Consider the following 21,363-nt stretch of genomic DNA (forward strand, 5'->3'; position numbering starts at 1 on the left):
CACAGACACAGCTCAGATCCGGCGTTGCTGTGTGGCTGTGGCATAGGCTGGCGGCAACAGTTCCAATTCAACCCCTAGCCTGGGAACCTCCATTTGCCCTGGGTGCAGCCCTCAAAAAGACAAAAATAAAATAAAATAAAACAAAAAAAAATTTAAAAACAGCCTTTAGGCTTTTACTTAATAGTTGTAAAAAGGCTGTGAGTGCAAAAAATAATGCTTAGTGTTATATTGTTCTCAATCATTATAAAAGTATTGTTTGGCTTTCAATTTACTTTGAGTCAAAGAAATACAACATTAAAGATATTTACACTAATGTTTTAACTCTTCACATTTCTTGGACCAGATGCTTGGTTATAATGGATGTGTTTAATTTGCAAAACTTTATAAGCTATATTTTGAGATCTGTGTAGCATTCTATTCATACATTATACTTCAATAAAAAGGTTATTTAAAACACAACTTTCCCCAATATTTCAGTATATTAATCGTTCTGAGCATATTCTGGAATTAAATCTCTGGATATTAGCATTTTTACTGCATGAATGATTTAAAAAATTGAAGTTGGGACTTTGTGTTTTTAGGCAGAATATAGTTCTTTAAGGAGAATTATGTCAAATGAATAGTTTTGCCAGATTCCATCTGGAGTATTGCACAAAGTATTAAATGTTCTCTAAATTTGCAGACAATTAAAATACTCAGGCCAAAATAATTATGTTGTTTCCCATTTAAAACAAAATATTTATAAATAATGCCCATCTTGGATTACTACAGAGCCTTCATTACCATCTTAACTATTCATCTTCAGGTTAAATGCAGGGCGGGTCCCGCTGCGGGAGACTGTACCTTTCCGTACCTCTGTTAAGTGTGGGTGTTTATGTCCCTGCTTGGCCGCTCAGAGAGTTAACATTTCTCTCCATCTGTTGAACAAACGCTTCCAGCAAAAGACAAAGAGGATCTCTGCAAAGAAGAAGGATGTTCAGCAGCAGATTGCGCAGGCTAGGGAGGGAGAAGGTGGGCTGCCCGGCCGAGTCCAAGAGGAGCTGCGGAAGCTGGAGAGCACCCTGGACAGCGTGGAGCACAGCCGGGAGAAGCAGGAGCGCCGCATCCAGGTAGGAGACCGGAAGTCACTGCAAGGGCCGTGTTAACTTCCGGGTCACAAGTTACCTCCCCCAGGAGCGGGGGCAAAGTTCCTTCTTCCCGCCTCTGAGGTGCCTGCCTTCTGTTCGATGCTTAGATGACTTCTCTCTCTAATCATGGCATCAGCCTTCAGAGGCGGGTACTATAACTAGAACATTTTCCACGTGTGGATGATAAGAAACAAAGAGTTTAAGGATTTTCCCTGAAATCACAGGGTTGTGATCAATACTAAAGCCAGGATTTTAACCCATACTTGTCTGAATCCAGAAATCTACACTGGATAATTTCACTTTTCTGAACAGTCTGGCAGTCACACCTTTATGATTTATTGTGCCGCTGACACATTAACTTTTAAAAGTTCTTGAATTTTTTTTCCAACTGCTCACTGCTGGCCACCCCCACTTCCTTCTCCCTCCCATCTCTCCTTCTCATCCTTTCCTTCTTTCTTTTTTTTTTCTTTTTTTTTTTTTTTTGAGAGGCATTGGGAAGGTTTCTTTCCTTTACCCCTTATCTAGTTAAATCACATCCTTAGATTCATATGACTTTATAGCAGATAAAAAACTGAGTCTTAAGGCACACATTTTTTTTTTTCCTTTCTTTTTAGGGCCACACGTGTGGCACATGGAAGTTCCCAGGCTAGGGGTTGAGTTGGAGATGCAGCTGACAGCCTAGGCCATAACTACAGCAACACCAGATCTGAGCCACATCTGAGACTTCAGAGCAATGCCTGGTCCTGTGCCAGGGATTGAACCTGCATCCTTTTGGGTACTAGCTGGGTTTGTTTCCACTGAGTCACAGTAGGAACTCCCAGGCACCTTTTTGTAGATGAATTGAGGCTCCAAAGGGGAAATCTTACAGAAGACATTAGGCTCATTCAGTGTGATTGTTTGATGTTTGAACTGAGAGTTAATTGTGAGTTGATAGCCTCACAGATGAAGGGAAATGTGACAATATTTTGTGATACATTCTGATAATTTGTAACATGATATATTGTTTATCTTTTCAAATTTAGGTCACATTAAGAAAATGGGAGAGATTTGAAACAAACAAAGAGACAGTGGTCAGATACCTTTTTCAAACAGGTTCCAGCCACGAGCGCTTCTTGAGTTTTAGCAGTTTGGAAAGCTTATCTTCAGAATTGGAACAGACAAAGGTATATTTGCAAGACCACAGTTCCTTATTCCGAAGAAAAATTGTTTCTACTCTGTTATTACATTAATTATTATAATTATTCATTTAATCAATTTTTATTATTTATTTATGACTCACTCTTCAACTCACTGGTCAAATTGCTCTGGGGAATAAAAACATAAATAAGACTTAAACATCAAGACCTAAGAAAAAGTTTTCATTTAAAGTGGGAAATGGTTGGTTTCCTAATAGATGGATAAATTTCTAAAACCTCTTCCTGAAGACAATGATATTTATAACTGAAACCCGAAGGACAGATAAAACATAGAAAAGCAGAGTGTGAGGCAGAAAACCGGTATTTCTGTAATGAGAAGTGGCACAAAGTATAAAAGTGTGAGAAATGGGGATTCTGTCTTGTAAAATAAAAAGAGGGAAGTAAAGTTCTAAAGGAAAGTTGAGCCACATCACAAAGCTCTTGAAGGCCTAAAGCTGCTCTCGAGGCAACATGGGACCCTTAAAGGTTTTTAAGAAAGAGAGTCACATGATCAGAGCTGTACCTTAGGATGAGTTTTTAAGCAGGTGTAGAGCACTGAAAGGGTAAAAGTCTAGAGTCTTGGGTTCTAATTTGAAAGTTACTGTATGGGTACCTGGATAGGAGCATGAATTAGGGTAACGGGGATGTCGATGGCTGTATGGGGATAGAGGTGAAAGAGACAGGGCAAAGGAAAAGAAGATGCTACCCAGTGCTCTGAGCCCAACAGAGACAGTGGGAGGGAGACAGGGGAAGATCACCAACTCAGTTTTGAACATATTGAGCTGAGGCTCCTGTGGACATCCAAGAGGTAATAGCTAGTAGGTGTGTTTGGTGAGCTCAACGCTCTAAGCTCCAACACTGTGGATACCCAGAGCAGACTAATAAATTTGTGCAAAGCATTTAGAGGAGTTGTACAGCCCTCTTTGGTTCCTACTTGCATGCGTTTTGGGTTAATAGAAAGACTGAATTAGCGTAGAAATGTGTTGGTCTTTGTGTAAGAAAGAACAGGCTTATAGCCATCCTTTCGTAACCTTTAACAAGTAAACCCCTATGCTTTTGTTTTCTCACAAGTAAAAGGTTTCTGCTGCCTTTCTGTCATTATTGTGCTGCCAATTAGTCATTATTTTTCCTATTATTATTGAGCAATGTGAAGTTTTGTAAGGTCACAGATTCTTTCAGTTCTGAGTTTCATCAGCCAGTGAAATAGAAAATTATTCTTAATTTTCCTTATTTTACATATTAAAAATATATCAGGTATCTTTTCTAAATACAAACGCTTTTTTTGGTGAATTATCACATGGGTGTCTCACCTGGGTTCCATCCAGGGTTTCTGACACCCTGTGGTGTCACAGACATCTGTCCTCTAGAACAGTTTTTTCTCTCCTTCTTTGCTTATTTGCCATTGTTTGATGTGGTGAATGTAACCTTCATGCCTTTAGAGACAAACCCTCAAGTGGTTGTGCTGAGGACCTTGAGCATTTCTGCCAGTGTGCGGAAGGCTGTTCATAGCAGTAGCATCTTTAATTTTCACAACAAGGCTTTACTGATGAGGAAATGGAAGCTCACAGAGTTAGGCAGCTCAAGGCCACACACTAGTGAAGGACAGAGCTTGATTTCCATTCCAGACCTAACCGATGCCAGAGTCCATTCTTTCCTGCTGCATCCTGCTGCCGCTCATATGTCTTCTTCTTAGAGATAAAGACTTACATGATTCTGTTTTTGTTTAACTTAGTTTTCATCAATATCATCCTCTTCTTTGGATTCCTCTGCATTGTGCTTTCCCCATAGCGTAGCTCCCACAAAACGCTCTTAGGTTGAACGTACATAAGCATTTTCAAACATAACCCTACGTTCACCGTGTTTTTTCCCTGGGTTCTGGCAAACACTAGGGGGGAAAATACCACTATTTTATCCTTCTGATTTTATTCATGGGGTTCTGAGAGATTCTGCTGTGATTCACAGTCTTCGCAATTGAATCTGCAATGACCGGAAGTTCACATACAATGAGAGTTGATGCTTTATAAGCCTGACTTTTAAAAATTATTTGCATTATTCGTTTGGGAGAAAGGAGTTTATGATCAACATTTAAACCTCCTCCAACATAATCCAGAAGAAGTGGGAGGCTAAGTTACCTTTCATTCCACTCAGGATTGTCTCAGGCTCTACCTTTTCTAATTCAGTATTCAGTACATTAGCCTGATAGGGTTGAGAGACCTGACATTTACCAGTGCCTCAAATATGTTAAATTCATTTTCGAATTAGCATAGTTCACTGTTACTGAGAGTCAGTGAGTGCACTTTAGAAACCATTTTGTCTTCAATTTTATGGAAGGGCCATTAAAATAAATAAATAAATAAATAAAAAATAAGCACCTGCCAGAGTGCCAGGAACTTAAAAATGAAATTGCTAATGAAATGCTAATGGTAACCTGATAAGAACATCATTACTATCTGCGTTTTATATGAAAGAACATGAAAAGTAATTTACCAAAGTCAAACAACTAGTAATTAGCAAATCCAAAGTCCTAGTCCAGGTTTGACTGGTTCAAAACTTATCTTCTTTCCCCTCATGTAGTACATGGATACAGAGTAAATAAAACTTAATAGCATTAAGATCAGTTTAGAGCTCTTTTCAGAGAACCAGTTGGAAAAATGTTTCTTTAAAAGATCAGTGATGGGGTTCCCATCGTGGCTCAGTGGTTAATGAATCTGACTAGGAACATGAGGTTGCAGGTTCGGTCCCTGGCCTTGCTCAGTGGGCTAAGGATCTGGCGCTGCCGTGAGCTGTGGTGTAGGTTGCAGATGCGGCTCGGATCCCGCGTTGCTGTGGCTCTGGCGTAGGCTAGTGGCTACAGCTCCAATTCGACCCCTAGCCTGGGAACGAACCTCCATATGCCGCAGGAGCAGCCCTAGAAAAGGCAAAGAGACAAATAAATAAATAAATAAATAAATAAATAAAAATAAAAGATCAGTGGTACTTTGTATTGATTAAGATATCCTTCAATTAAATAAACAAGTATTTATATTCAGTGGTCTAGAAATGTTTTTTTTATGACTGAAAAAAAAAGTCACTATTGACTAACTGGCCTGTGATAAACTAAGATATGTGTGGACAAATTAATTGTTATAATGAAGCTCAGAATTCTAAACAGTCAACCTAAACCAGGAGACAATAGAGTAAACATTTTATTTTATTTTATTTTTTGGCCTCACTGCAGCATACAGAAATTCCCCAGGTTAGGGGTCGAATTGGAGCTGCAGCTGCAGGCCAACACCACAGCCACAGCAACACCGTGTCTGAGCTGCATCTATGACCTACGTACAACTTTCGGAAACACTGGATCCTTAACCCACTGAATGAGGCCAGGGATGGAACCCATGTCCCCACAGAGACAATGTTGGGTCCTTAACCCGCTGAACCACAATAGACACTCCCTGGAGTAAACATTTTTTTGAGAATTGTTGGATAACTATAAAAGTAGTTCTCCACCTGTGAAGGTCTGGTTGTGGTTTCATTCATATAACATGAAAACAATTTAACAAAATGTCTGTTTTGGCCATAGTGAAAATAAGTCTATTTAACTGCTAAGAATATTATATGACAACATTCATACATGTTTGAATCTATCTGTACACCTATCTGTCTATTCTGGGGGAGACTGCTGCATATGCCGTTTGTTTGAGGGCAGAGTTTAATAGATGACGCAGTCCTAATAATTATAATATCTTTTTTAGGAGTTTTCTAAGCGAACCAAAGGCATCGCAGTCCAGGCTGAGAATCTTGTGAAGGAAGCTTCAGAGATCCCACTTGGGCCCAAGAATAAGCAGCTGCTTCAGCAGCAGGCCACGTCAATCAAAGAGCAAGTCAAAAAATTAGAAGACACCCTTGAAGAAGAGTACGTGCTTGACAAGTCCTAAACTTTCTTCTCTGAGATAAAGTTTCATACACGCTTTCCTGTACATTGTATTCAAAACATTCTTTCAAACTCTCAACGTGTCTGTGTATGTCAGCATGTTTTGAGGAAGCAACTTACAGTTCAAAAGGAAGTATCACCAATAGAGAATCCTGTATGTATAACAAAGCAGAAAAACATAAGGGATTTTTGGTGTTTGTAAACGCATTCTGTTCATGAGAAAGCCATATCTATACAATTCAAGTGGCCTTTGTACATTAGAGAGGGATCTTAAAAAAGAAACAATATATTTTTTTTCTTTTTACAGCTACACGTATGGTATATGGAAGTTCCCAGGCTAGGGGTTGAATCAGAGCTGCAGCTGAGGCTATGCCACAGCCACAGCAACACTGGATCCGAGCCACATTTGCGACCCATGTCGCAGCTTGCAGCAATGCCAGATTCTTAACCCAATGAGCAAGGCAAGGGATTGAACCCACATCCTCACAGAGACTATGTTGGGTTCTTAACCCATTGTGGCACAATGGGAACTCCAGAACCAATATTTAAAATAAACTTTTTTTTTTTTGTCTTTTTAGGGCTGCACCCGCCACATATGGAGGTTCCTGGACTAGGGGTCGAATAGGAGCTACAGCCGCCAGGCTACACCACAGCCACAGCAAGGCAGGATCTGAGCTGCATCTGCGGCCTACACCATAGCTCACGGCAACGCCAGATCCATAACCCACTGAGCGAGGTCATGGATGAAACTCACATCCTCATGGATACTAGTCAGGTTCAGGTCCATCTCCCCTAAGCCACGACAGGAACTCCTAAAATAAATTTTTACTGTATTTTTCTGCTGTCACCATTTAAAGGAAAGGGCAAATATGTTGGTTGTATAGATTCTAGGCCTAAGCACATATAGCATAGGCCAAGTGTCTTCAACTTCAAGAGCTCACAGAGCTTGCTTACAGTGCCTCAGTATTTAAATTGTCACTGATTAGTATAGATTATTTTCAAAAACTTCAACAATCTATTTTTAATATTTAGTGTCTGTTTATCTAAATAGAAAGAATAGTTTGGCCTCTGGTATCCTGTTATGTACAAAAGAGACACGCACAAAAATTTGGAGGAGACAAACATATGGCCGAAGTTCTTCAAAATATTATGGCTGAACATTTTCTATTTTAAAGTTTATTTGGTGGCAAATCACCAACACATTTTGTTCTTTAGATATAGGACCTAATTTCCAAGATGGCTTTTAAAATGCAAAATTTGTTTTTAATACTGTTAACACCTTAAAATTAAGATTGTACGTTTGTCTAGACTTTAAAATTTGTTAAAAAATTTATTTAAAGCAAATTATGACTTAAAACTTCACATATCATCAGTCAAGGTAGAAATAGTAAAACTTAGCGCATATTAAAAAAGAAGCTACTTCCGGAGTTCCTTGGTGGCTCAGTAGGTTAAGGATCCAGCATTGTCACTGCTGTGGCTCTAGTTACAGCTACGGCGCAGGTTGTACCTCTGGCCTGAGCCTTTCTGCATGCTGCAGGTGTGGCCGAAACAAAAAATAAAATGAAAAGAAAGGAAGGGAGGAAGGAAGTTACTTCTATTAGGAATATCCATTTGAACTTTTACTTCATTAAATAACTGCAATATAATGTAGCTTGTATTACCTGTAATGATGAGAGCATAGGTATATCCAGGGTCTGCATTTGAGACTGCAATATTCTTTAATTTGACAATTAATGATGCCATTGTATTTTCCTTGATGTCTTCAAGTGCCTTTTGGTAAACAGGGTAATTCTTTCTTTCCTTTTTTTTTTTTAACCCAAAGACTTAACAGTTCACCGGTGTACTCTGAGTCTCCTAGTCTTTTTCTAAACTGAAAGCCATAATCACCCAGTTATGTATGCATGATTATCACATGGTTATGTATGCATAACTAATACGAAGTGGGAATCTATAGTCAAAATATCATTCACTAGGTTTATTACGAATAAAGCCCAAGTTGTCTGAAAGCAGTTAGGATGCTCATGTCCAAGAACGTCTCAAGTCTTTTGGAATCAAGAGCAGACACACATCTAAGAATAGCGGAAAGCGTTAGAGATGATGGATTGGAGGCTTTGCACTAATGATAGAAACAGCTCCTGCGTGGCAGTGTGGAATTCAGATTACAAGCTCTATCTTGAGTCATCAAGATGTATTTTATAAAAATCTTTGAGTAGAAAGCATCACTACAGTGTCTCCTCTAAGAGCAAAAGGACCATGTTAACAGCAATGACAACAAACTGGTATCTATGCGGCAGTTTACTAGAATAACTCCTGGCAACTACTGCTCACATGCAGAGTTTAACTAGACCTGGATTCAAACCCTTTGGACCCAGCAATATTTCGTTCAAGGCACAGTTCCATCCATAACATAGCTCACTGCTACCTCGTTAAATGCTCATTCTCAGAGGAGACAGGAGGACCCAAGGGCTGATTAACTCAGATCAAATGTGCATTTCCCCCCCTCCCATTCTAATAGTTTCAGCCTCAACAGGGTCACAGGTGTCTTCACTATCATTTAAGCTAGTGATATAAAGGAAAATGTATTATTGCTCTCTTTTAAGACGCGCGTTTTATTTACTTAATTTGGTTAATTTTAGTATTAAAACCATGGAAATGGTGAAAAACAAGTGGGATCATTTTGGCAATAACTTTGAGAGCCTGTCCGTCTGGATAACCGAGAAAGAAAAGGAACTCAATGCCTTGGAAACTTCATCGTCTGCCATGGACACACAAAGCAACCAAATTAAGGTGACCTGCTCACAAGTTACATTTATAATCCATGTCTAGCTTTTAAGAGCACCTTGCTTATGTTTCATCAAATGCCGCTCGGCCCCGGGACAAACTTTTTGTGGCTATAGACTGTATGAAAATTAAATTCACACAAGATGCTGAGCTGAGGTCTTGATTGATACTAGGCCACACTTTTATCGATGGAATTGTATATTAATATCATCTGACGTATGCATTCAAAGCCATTACTGTGTGCAATATCATTAAAATGGTTTTATGGTTACATTATTCTTTTCTTGATTTTGAGTTAATCCTCTCAGAGTGCCTTGTTGATTCATTTATATGCCATGAAGTATATTCATCATCTACAATTGTGCTTTATAAGAACTGGCCTAAATATGCAGCTCAAGGGTTGGTGGCATTTACCCCTACCAGCCACAAGGAGGGGTTTGAGAAATGGCTTGCTTTCTTTCAATCAGACCCCATGGCTCTCACGCAGGCATTTATGATGACCTGGGGGGCAAGGACTTCGATGCTTTGATGCGTTATCCCCCAGTTCTAAAATAACCATGCGTGTAAACCATCACCATCCACTTCCTTCAAATAACTGTTAAAAAATGGGCTGAAAGAAATGAATTCGGCGTGTTCATTTCTCTTCCTTTTATACACACATTTGCAACATGCAGCCACTTCTCTTTCTATCTCAGCTCATTTTTTTGGAATGGGAAAACCCTCTGCCATTTCATTCGATTAAATATAGTAAAATACGAAGGTGAGGGAACATTTCACAGTATGACTCAGAACAAGTCGTTACCATGTGCACGGTGGGAGGATGCAATATTGTTTAGCTGCGATCCCATGCTGTGCAGATTGCTTACCACACATCTTCAAGCATACATGGGGTCTGGTATGTGCTGTCTAGCTTATGCCTTATGTGATATATTAGGAAAAACAGATGCCCAGCCTTTAAAGAATGTCCGTGGAATGTGCTGAATCTTTAAAAGTGTTTTTAAAAGTTGTCATTTAATCATTTTCACTAAATCCTAAGAAAAATCAGTCATTTTCACTAAATTCTAAGAAATCAAAGAATAGCCTATTTAAATAGTTTTGTCTCAAAATTGATTTCAGAAGTAGTTGACATATACTCTTTAACTTGTTTATCCTTTTTCTAATTCATTTTTCTATTTTTAAACCTTAATTCTAGAACTTCTGAAATATGCCAATGATCAAATGTCATCAAATTGTTATGCTTGAGGAAAAAAAAATCATTATATAATTTGCCTTTAAGTACATAAACATTCATTCATGGATTTCCAGGCCATCAGACTAGAAATATATTTACTATTCCAATATGGAACTTTGAAAACTGTCTAAAAATGATATAAATAGCAGGAAAAAATTATTTGCTAGAAATAAGCAAAAATAGAGTGGAATGCACTGAACTGTGGGATTAGGGTTCGTGGGTCGTGTTCTATTTCCAATCAGAAGACTATGTTATAGAAAATATTCAAGATATGTTAACACATCATAGTATTTTCACTTTAAAACAATTTTAAGCTTAAAAGTAATGAAGCTTTTGTGTGTTGTTGAGAAGATATTTCTCAATAAGCACACTTTTGTTCTTCATTACATGCCATTCCAAATTGACTGATTTCTTATTCTTAATTGATAACTCACAAATGATAAGAACATAATGGATTCATCTTTCATTTTCTCTTCTTGGATTAGAGATTTTTTTTGTTTTTGTCACAATCCAATAATATGATTATAATGTTTGCATCTATGAATGTGTTGATGGCATGTATTATTCTAAGAACTAAACACTTTGACTGTAACTAAGATTGTTTCACTGAGGTGTTGGAAGCACCTAGAGTAGCTCCTGGCACATAGAAAACTCAACAGATATTTGCTGAATGTATGAGTAAATATTCCAAAAAAAAATCATCTAAAAAAAAAGAGCAAAACAGAAAGATCGTATTAATGCTACAACAACAAATATCTATCAGATATACCACTAGCCATGAATATGAAAAGTAAAAAATAAATGATGTACCTGGCATTAATCTGATGTCAGTTATTTCTGATTGTCTTATCTAGACAGAAGTCACACATTTATTTATTTTTTTCTAGGGTACCAGTATTTTCTATTTAAGTCATTTGAAACATACTTGTCTGAATTTTTTGCTTTTTTTTTTCGACTGAATGATTTGGCTCATTTTCTCAGAGAAATAATTTTTCTTCTCTTATATATATAAATAAACCTCCGTGTTTATAAGAGATCCCTGCCCCCAACACACACACACACACACACACACACACACACACACACACACACACACACTCTTACTTAGTGGCTTTCAGTATTTTTTGTGTGTGGTCTAATAGAAAGAATGTGCTCCTGCCACAAATGGAAACCGGAGTCTGTAGGCTCCTTACCGTGCATCCCATAGCCAGTGCATAAATTGGTTCCCAGACTGCAGCCCTGGGTCAGCAGCACAAAGTTGTTAGAGCTGCAGAGCTGGCCCCACCTTAGACCCAGTGAGTCTGAGTCCCTGAGAATGGGGCCAAGTGACCTTAATGTATTCCAAACTTGGAAATCGTTGGCATAAAGAATAGGTGACACATTTGAAAAGACTATAGATTTAAGCAGTTAGCAGAAGCAGAAAAATTTTGAGTTTGATAAAATACGAAATAATCAACTGCGTTTGAGGAGAATTAAATGAATGTCAATATTAGCCTTCCTAAGAGTTTGGAAACACACTTCTTTGCAGACTAGGTGGCCCAAACTCTTGCCTCATAGAGTAAGCGGAGAATTCTCTGCACCTTCAGAGAGCCTTCCGGGGACATGTCTTTGTGTATTGCAAGTAGGGGTGGCTGTTTCTCCTTAGTCTCCATCCAGCAGGCATGACCACCATCAGTTTGTGTTTTTCAGAAATTACACATCTCTCCTCCCTAAACAAGGTCAGGAAACACATGGTGTGTGTTTGTAGCTGCTCTAATGGCTCAAGTACGTTGAAATGTCAGTTAAAGAAAATTCTGCTGATTTTCTCTCTCTGCAGGTGATTATATCTTTTCAGGAAGGCAAGCTTGCTCAGCCTACATTGTCATTTTTCTTGTTTTAAATATTAGGTCACAATTCAGGAAATAGAATGTAAGATCAGCAGCATTACAGGACTAGAAGAAGAAGCTCAGTCTTTTGCTCAGTTTATTACCACTGGAGAATCTGCTCGAATAAAAGCCAAGTTAACACAAATAAGAAGATACTGGGAAGAACTCCGGGAACATGCACAGTGTCTGCAAGGAACAATCCTGGGACATTTATCTCAGCAGCAAAAGTTTGAAGAGAATCTTAAAAAGGTAAGAATTGGCCCTTGTATGCTACGTTAGTCAAATTCACATTGTGTTCATAGCAACATGAATAAGGAAAAGATACAATTTGCCATTGACCAAGTCGTCAATGGTGACTGAGGTTATAATTCTTTCTATGGTACCTTTTTTAAGGAATATAAAAATGTCATACATTGTATTCAGATAGGCATTAAGGCTTAAATTGCATTCCTCTTAGTGGGACATAATTGATTTTGGATTTTTTTTTTAAATATATTTACCATCCTATTGAAAGCTACCCAAAAAAGATAGGCATGCTGTTTCCTCGGTTTTTCTTTTTCTGCCTTGATGTATGTTTTTCTCACCATTTTTAAAAATATTTTACCAATGTTTTAGATCCAGCAGTCTGTGTCTGAATTTGAAGATAAACTTGCCGAGCCAATTAAAATATGTTCTTCAGCTACAGAAACATACAAAGTTCTCCAGGAACATATGGTAAGAGTGTGTTTCAACATTTCTCTTTATTTACCTACTTAGAAATTTAATAATTCTTACTTGAAAAGAAAACAGTAGATCTTTTTTTATGAGAGTTAGAATTTTAAACAATTTGTATTACTTGAGGGGTAATATAGAGCAAGCATATCTGCTTCATATAGCACAAGAAACATTACTGCACAAATAAATTTGTATTAAAAGTCTATATTAAAGGCGCATTCATTTGAAATATATTTCTCAGCGTTCCCACTATGGCTCAGTGCATTAAGAACCCAGCATAGTCTCTATGAGGATGCAGTTTCAATCCCTGGCCTCGATCAGTGGATTAAGGAACTGCTGTTGCCATGGCTGTGATGTAGGCCTCAGCTGTAGCTCCAATTCAACCGCTAGCCTAGGAATTTCCATAAGCCACAGGTGCAGTTCTAATGTATTTATATATTTCCTTCTCTTAATTCGAATATGTAGGGAGTTCTCTTGTGGCCCACCAGGTTAAGGACCTGCTGTAATGCGGGTTCGATCCCTGGGCTGGGACTTTCTGCATGCCACAAACCTGGCCAAAAAAAAAAAAAAAAAAGAACATACAACTTTTTCCAATTATAGCTTTAATAAACCCTGTTAGCTCTTGCCAACATTATAAAAAAACTAAAGGTACCAAAAAAGAAGCGTATATATTTGCAAAGCAGATTTGAGATTTTAACTTATTACCCTCAGATGTGCAAAGACGATGTCCTCATTGATTTTTTTTCCGATGATTAGCTTTTTTGGTCTGGTCCATGAACTGGTAAGCATGTTGAGGTGTTTTGCAAAGCGACAGATGCCTCTGGGAGAATTTAGGGGAAGGAGCCGACCGAGAGAATCATTCACAAAGAAATACTAAAAAGAAGTGTTTACTAAACAAAAAATAACGAATATTGTCCCTCGTCTGTGTGTATCCATGCATATTATATACGTAAATGCAATGAAAAGGGCTGCAGTGACAGCAAACAATTGACAAAATTATAATGGAAGGGGAAGCAGAATTTATATCATTTGAATATTTATAATAAGAATGCATTTGTATGTGACTTAGGTAATTTTTTATAAATACCCCCCAGATGAGGAAAAGTAGGAAAACTGGATTTGACGGAATTATTTTATTTTATTTTATTTTTATTTATTTATTTTTTGTCTTTTCTAGGGCCACACCCTCGGCATATGGAGGTTCCCAGGCTGGGGGTCTCATTGGAGCCGCCGGCCTACACCACAACCACAGCAACTCGGGATCCGAGCCGTGTCTGCGATCCACACCACCGTTCGCGGCAACGCCAGATCCTTAACCCACTGAGCGAGGCCAGTTATCGAACTCGCAACCTCATGGTTCCTAGTCGGATTCATCAACCACTGAGCCAAGACGGGAACTCCTGATGGAATTTATTTTAATAGACAACTAAGTTAATAATGGAGTGCCTAAGAGGATACTTTTTCTAATATGTAGATTTCCTAAAGCATGTTACTTTTCTCCGTCTTGATTTTCTGATGAGTAGAATGGGGCCAATGAAAGAACATATCTTTAGGGTCCTGAGGAAGATTAAATGAGTTAATATGAGAAATGTACACAGTACAGTGCCCACCACATTCTCAGGTTCCCTCGTTGTTGTCATCATGGATTCCTGACAGCAGCTATGTCAGCCACTACTAGCCGCCCCCCCCCCACTTTTTAATTGGCTGCATCTGCTGCATATGCAAGTTCCCAGGCTAGGGGTCAGATTGGAACTGTAGCTGTGGCCTATGCCGCAACCACACAACATCAGATCTGAGAGGTTTCTGTGACCTACACTGCAGTTTGTAGCAAGGCTGGATCCTTAACCCACTGAGCCAGGCCAGGGATGGAACCCACATCCTCACAGAGACAGCACTGAGTCCTTAACCTGCTGAGTCACAACGAGGGCGCTCCTGTATATTTTGTAATAAGATTATAGTATGTTGCATGTAGCTCTTGTAAATTAAGAATAGGGTTTTAAAAAATACACTTGGTATCACATGAATAGCAATTTTCACAAATTATATAAATCCTAAAGGGAAAAGTTTTCTTTTTTTTTTCTTTTTTCTTTTTTTTTTTACTTTTTTGAAATTTTTTATTACTTTTTAATTTTTTTAATGGGAAAAGTTTTCAATTAGCAATAATGGTGCCTTGGATGAACCTCACTGGCTATGATCCTAGATACTGCCACTGCACAAAGCTCTAAATCCTTAAGAGAAAGTTGAAATTATTCAGATAAACAGCAACATATTCTCGTTTGGGGACTTGTCTGTCCATTCTCTTTCTTGGACTTGTGCTTTCGTGAAATAACTTTCTCATCACTGTCTCTATGTCTTGCTGAAAATCAATAGCAGAAACACTTTTTCGTACCATTGCTGTTTCTTATGACTTGGGGAAAACGTTTGATGACAGTGGGTCTCAGTGAACATCGCCGGCCTCCTTTCTTGATGCCGTGCCTCCACGGCACTCTTTTTGCCCTCATTCAGGATCTCTGTCAGGCCCTGGAATCGCTGAGCAGCATGGTGGCCGCTTTGTCAGCCAGCGCCAGGAAGGTCTCTCACGGGGACTCCTCGGGCCAGGAGGCAGCGGCCCTGCAGCAGAGCTATGAGGGTCTGCTGTGCCGGGCGAAGGAGAGGCAGACGGCGCTGGAGAAGCTGCTGGCCCACTGGCAGAGGTGAGAAGCCTTCCTTCTCCGCTTGACAGCATGGGTTTCAAGAGGCACTCTTAACTAGGAAATTCTGGACCAGCTATTCTTGAAAGGATGGGAAGTGATCATCCCAGATGTAAATCCATCAAGTAAGGTGTCTGCCCCGGGCAGATGCTGATCTTCATTATAAGATGAAGCTTCCTGCAGGGTGGAGAGGATATGAGGGCCTCTTTACATATGGCACAGATATAAACTCCTGTGCAAGTTGGGACACAGACATGAAAGGAGTGATTTGGGGACCTTTATCTCTCGATAAAGACAGTTAACACGGTGCTATTTATAATGGTTACTGTTGAACCCCTGCAGCTTCAGAAGGGTCCAGTTTTCAAGTATGGTCATTTTGGGTGGAATTATTTCCTGTCTCTGCTTTCTATAGGTTGGAGAAGGAACTGTCAACCTTTTTGACTTGGTTAGAACGATGCGAAGCTATAGCCAGTTCCCCAGAAGCAGACATTTCTGCAGACCGAGTCAAAGTGGAGAGTGAACTTCAGTTAATACAGGCAAGTTCAAAAAAGGGGTGAGGAAAATGAAATGCTCTTTGTGAGGGGTGCCTTGGAAAAAACACAATTAAGAATGAAACACTCGATCCAACTTAACTTCATTTTGGATTTTGTGATCCTGAAAGACAAAATCACGGTAAACTTTGTGGTGATAAATTTCCATGACGTATTAGAAAATCCTGTAACATATTATCTGGCATTTGAATACGAATTTTCTGGCAGGGGAGTTGAAGAGGAATGGAATGGGTAGAAACATAATGGAGCAAGGATGACCATCAAAGAATAATTTTTGGAGCTAGTTACAGTTATATTCCTTCTACTATTGTATTTGTATGAATTTTTGGTAATAAAGCTATTTAAAAAGAAGAGAGAGAAGGATGGAGTTCCCTGGTAGCCTAGTGGTTAAAGATTTGGCACTGTCACGGTTGTGGCTCAAGTTCGATCCCCAGCCTGGGAACTTCCATATGCCACAGGTGTGGCCAAAAAAAATTTTTTTTAAATAAATATTTTTAAAAAGAGAAAAAGAATGCAATGTAGAAAGAAGTCACAGTAATGCTTATTTTCAAGCAAGACTGAACAAAAGAAGAAACACAAATGCAGAAGATAGATAAAGAATACTAGCTTATTACATCCTTGAAGAAGCCAATTTTTTAAACTTAAAAAATCTGTTCATTATTATTGAAACTACAGACAATGTTACTGATTTCTGGAGATTAATAACCTGCTTAAGCGATTCTGTCTGTTTCAGAAAATTCAACAGGCAAAGTTGCTCCACAAAAGAGATTTGTCGTGTCACAGGTTTACACCCCAGCTTTGTCCCATCACCTTGTATAAAATGTTTGAGAGGAAGCTCAGTTCTTTTACTTGTTAGAATCTCTTGTCAGAAAAACACATCAGAGCATCTCTCTGTAGCATCTGAACCCATTCCTCTATCTTCCCTCCCTTGCTTCGCCTGTTTTTCTGACTTATTAAACACTACTGGTCTTAGATAAGCAAGGACCTACCATATAGTACAAGTGAATCACTTTGCTCTATGGCAGAAACTAACGCAACATTGTAAATAACTATACTTCAGAAAAAAAAAAACCCACTAATGTTCTGCATTAATCTCCCCAAAATTCCCTCCTCAGAAACCTCTGGTTAATGGCACAAATGGCAAATCTTCGGTCCACAATCTGATGTTTATTTTCTTATAAATACAGCGTGAGGTGTTTTGAGAGGGAAAGCCATACCTCCTTTTCTTAAAAATGACAAAAAGATATTTGCCCATAGAGAATCCCTTCCTCCACATGCTTGATGGGAAACGGCTGTACAAGTTCGAGGACAGAGGGCGCTGTAGGCCCACATCCAGGCGGCACGTCAGCCAGCCGGGGTGTCTCCTCACCCGGGTCTGGCCATTCCCCGTACGGTCCCACCCCATGGTCTTGTGTCCCTCAGCCTACTCTGCAGACGTCCTGATTCTGCTGATCCTGCTTTGTGGTCCTTCCTGTCATCCACAGGCCTTGTCCTCCTTCCCCTGATGCCTTTAGCCATTTTGCTTCGACCACACATGGGGCCTCACTAGGAAGGGAAAGAAAACATTTTGATACGCGTCAATTATTAGCTGTTCTACAGCTGTCTCTATAGTGCTGATATTTTATCTCTTATTAGGTAGGAAGCCCAACTTTTATGCACCACTCTTACCACCTAAGAGATTCATTGCCTGATTTAAAATGAGCAGTTTGGAGTTCCTGTTGTGGCTCAGCGGGTGAAGAAGCTGACATAGTGTCCATGAGGATACAGGTTCACTCATAACCCTCACTCAGTGGGTTAAGGATCCAGTGTTGCCGTGAACCCTGGTGTAGGTCACGGATCTGGTGTTGTGGCTGTGGCGTAAGCTAGCACCTGCAGCTCTGACTCTACCCCTAGCCTGGGAACTTCCATATGCTGTGGGTGCAGCTGTAAAAGGAAAAAAAAAATTCTAATTAAAAAATAAAAATACAATTACGCCATTCTGTTGCATAACATTAAAGTGAAGATCCTTTTAGTTCCCTGGTTTGGCCTCTTATAGTCTCTAAACAGAGAGACTGCCCTCTATTCCCAGGACCTGGAATTGCACCTCTGTTATTGCTAGATATGCATTGTTTCTCTTCTGCAATAGTTTTTTCTTTAATTCTCTTTGTCTGCTCATTTTCTTTGTTCGGAAAGAAATTCTACAGCTTCTAAATTTGCCTAACAGTATAGCTCAGACTCTCTCGGAAACTAATTCAGGTTTCAGAAGCATTTTTCGTGTTTTATTAGAGCTTAAGTGGATCTAAATCAAGGGATAGAGACTCTTTTTAGCCTGGTCGCCATGACCTCCGTTTTGCAAGAACACAAAGTCTTTGCACAGTAACCACCTGGGTCACGTGATCCTTCCTGGTCAGGCATGTTGGGAGGAGACCTGTAACCTGTTCTGTTTTTCTCAGGCCCTGCAGGATGAGGTTGTATCCCAGGCCTCCATCTACAGCAACTTATTACAATTAAAGGAATCCCTGTTCTCGGTGGCCTCCAAAGATGATGTGAAAGTGATGAAACTCCATTTGGAGCAGCTGGATGAGAGATGGAGAGATTTGCCACAGATAATTAGCAAAAGGTTAGGTTTCCAAAAAAAAAAAAAAAAAACCTTCTAGTATTGCGCATTTTTTAAAAGGCTGAGCCTGTAAAGTAAGTAAGCATAGTTTTATTTACTTTCATTTAACCCAGTTATGCAGCACACAATTATAGAAAGGCAGAAAACTACTTTGTCATTTAAAAACTCAGAGTGCTTAGAAATTAGTCTTGGGCAAATGATCAAATTAGTTGAACTCTAATTGAAAAGCCTGGGGTGACTCATCTTTCTATTATCATTGCCCAAGCGGCTTATGTACAGGAGAAAAATGGTGAATAAAATTTTGCTTCACATGATATTTCTCAACAGACGATAGATATATTTTTTTTCTATTTCATTCCAATATAGATCTTGTAGAGAGCAGGGAACTTCTTATTATTGTTATATTAAAAGGAGAAAAATGGATTAAATCTTAATTGACTGATTACTAATTGACAGCTGTAGCTTTCTAACCTACCAGAAAACATATTTTTGACTTAAATTGGTATTGATTACCCATGTAATCTTGAATAAGGCACTTAACTTTTCAGGTCAATTTTTAACTAATTCACTCAGCAGAGATTTGTTGACTTTTTACAAAGAGTAGAGCCCTCTTCTGTGAGCTGGGGTTGTTAGCAAGAGTAAACAGGGTTCAACTGTTTGCTTCCACAGAGCTTGTATTTGTTCCATTGTCTGTTCATTCATTTATTCAAGCAGCAAATGTTTTTTGGGTACCTGTGGAGTACAGGGCACTGTGTCAGGCACTGAAGCCATAAAAGAAGTAAAACCTTACCTCAAGTATTTTACATATCAGCGTGGGAATAACAAGACACCCTCTGAGAGAGGTGTAAGCAGGATTTTATCAGAACAAAAAGAAAGTAAAGGATTTTAAAATGAGTCAAATGTATGAGAGCATTCAAGATGTCATCCATACCTGTAAAGACAATGTGTAGAAGATTTTGTAAGGATTAAAACGGGAAAGTCTACCTCAAAAGTTGAACTTTGAATATGGGCCAGGGTTACGGATATTAAGGGATTATTCTTAATGCCAGCTTTGGATTCTGGCCTCACATTAGCTCTCTAGCAGTAGATCACCTATGGTTAATTAATCTAATTCATTTATTACAAAAGCAATGTTGGATCCCTGACCAAAAATCGCAGCACCTTTAGGTACCAGGATCTAGCAGTAAGCAAGGCCACTAAAGTCCTGTCTCTCACTGAGGGAGGGAGAGGATACATATACCATTAATCAAATGAATTAATAAGCCTGTTTGAGGTGGTGTTCAAAAGACAACAAAATTGGGTGACATGGCAGGGCTCATATTGGGTGCCCAAACAAAGCCTGTCAGGGGATATGACATCTGTTTGAGATGTGAACGTTGTGTTGGAAGCAGATTTGTGGTCCCTTGGGGGCAAAGCATACAGGCAGAGAGAGCGAAAAGAGCAAGTTAAGACAGTAAGGAGCTGGGATACTGGGAAACAGATCAATGGCAGCACCCTATCAGATGGGGCAGCACCCTATCAGATGAGGTCAGAAAAGCTGATGCTGTGAGGTTCCGCTTAGGCCACAGTAAAGAGTGTTGGAGTTTTGCCTTCCTTTGTGCAGCAGGGAATTGCCCTCCAGGCTTGAGCTTGGCAGAGAATGTTCTGATTACATTAAGATCATTTCTGGCTGTTACTTACAGAGTGGATGGTAGGAGGGCATCGGGGCAGGAAGGAGGCTGCTAGCGGCTGTGGGAGGCCGGGCAAGAGATGAAGAGATTTAGACCGAGATCCGGAAATGGAGAGAAGAGCACAGACAGAACTTACTGCGATGGGGACACTGATAAGATGTGGTATAAAGAAATGGAGGGATGACGAGGGACTCTTAGGAGCATCTGGGTGGTGGATGGGAGCCTTAACTGAGACGGGGAAAATTATGAGAGGAGCGGAGCTTGAGAAACAGAAATCGAATTCTGGTTTGCCCATGTGTGACAGCACTGCCTTTGCCCTTGGTTAAGCTTATTCCAAGCACATTTCATTAATTCTTTCTGTCCAGCTGTGGGGCATTTTAACTTTTAACACCTGTCTGTACACAGGATTAACTTTCTTCAGTCTGTGGTTGCTGAACACCAGCAGTTTGATGAGCTGCTGCTTTCCTTTTCCGTCTGGATTAAGCTGTTCCTCAGTGAAATACAAACTACTTCTGAGATAAACGTCATGGACCATCAGGCAGCTCTTACTCGGCACAAGGTAAGGTGCATTCTTGCAAGATTAAAGAGGAATTTATTCATAAAAAGAGAGCTGTTGAATCATGCAAGGATGCAACATTAAAAAAAATAAAACACTTGGCAGCAATTTAACTCATTAATATGCAAATGTTTTAATAATTGAGCATTTGGGCCCAGGCAATGTATTACCCAGATAAATTAAACAGATAAAACTACTTCAGGTAAAATAAGCTAACCACCTTAAGACAGTATTCCTTCAAAGTGGAGCGAGTGATTTCTAAGGTAACGTGATAAGAATGTGCATTTTTAAGCTTTGTTCCAATGCTGAAAACTAATACCGAATTCCAATGCTTTAAGGTTTTCTGAATTACTCTTTAGATTGAAAGTTATTTAAAATTCATGATTTATTTCTCTTATTTATAACTTATGCATAATATCTATCCTGATATCAAAAAATAAAACATTTAAAAATTCAGGTACTGACCAAACATTGGAATATTTGGAGATAAGGTA

The 21,363-nt window shown here is 39.2% G+C and overlaps 1 protein-coding gene across 13 annotated transcripts in view; it reads left to right on the forward strand.

Annotated features, from left to right (window-relative positions):
* Positions 1-21,363, forward strand: part of SYNE1 (spectrin repeat containing nuclear envelope protein 1) — a 479,896-nt gene that overhangs the window by 179,152 nt on the left and 279,381 nt on the right. For all 13 annotated transcript variants that reach the window (XM_047769899.1, XM_047769909.1, XM_047769910.1 and 10 more), the window contains 10 exons: positions 939-1,109; positions 2,150-2,290; positions 6,037-6,197; positions 8,852-9,002; positions 12,114-12,341; positions 12,708-12,806; positions 15,312-15,499; positions 15,909-16,032; positions 18,480-18,646; positions 20,719-20,872. In XM_047769899.1, coding sequence (XP_047625855.1) covers positions 939-1,109; positions 2,150-2,290; positions 6,037-6,197; positions 8,852-9,002; positions 12,114-12,341; positions 12,708-12,806; positions 15,312-15,499; positions 15,909-16,032; positions 18,480-18,646; positions 20,719-20,872 — 1,584 coding nt within the window. The remainder of the gene's footprint in view (positions 1-938; positions 1,110-2,149; positions 2,291-6,036; positions 6,198-8,851; positions 9,003-12,113; positions 12,342-12,707; positions 12,807-15,311; positions 15,500-15,908; positions 16,033-18,479; positions 18,647-20,718; positions 20,873-21,363) is intronic.

The sequence above is a fragment of the Phacochoerus africanus genome, chromosome 2, assembly GCF_016906955.1.
Source record: "Phacochoerus africanus isolate WHEZ1 chromosome 2, ROS_Pafr_v1, whole genome shotgun sequence".
Classification (NCBI taxonomy): domain Eukaryota; kingdom Metazoa; phylum Chordata; class Mammalia; order Artiodactyla; family Suidae; genus Phacochoerus; species Phacochoerus africanus.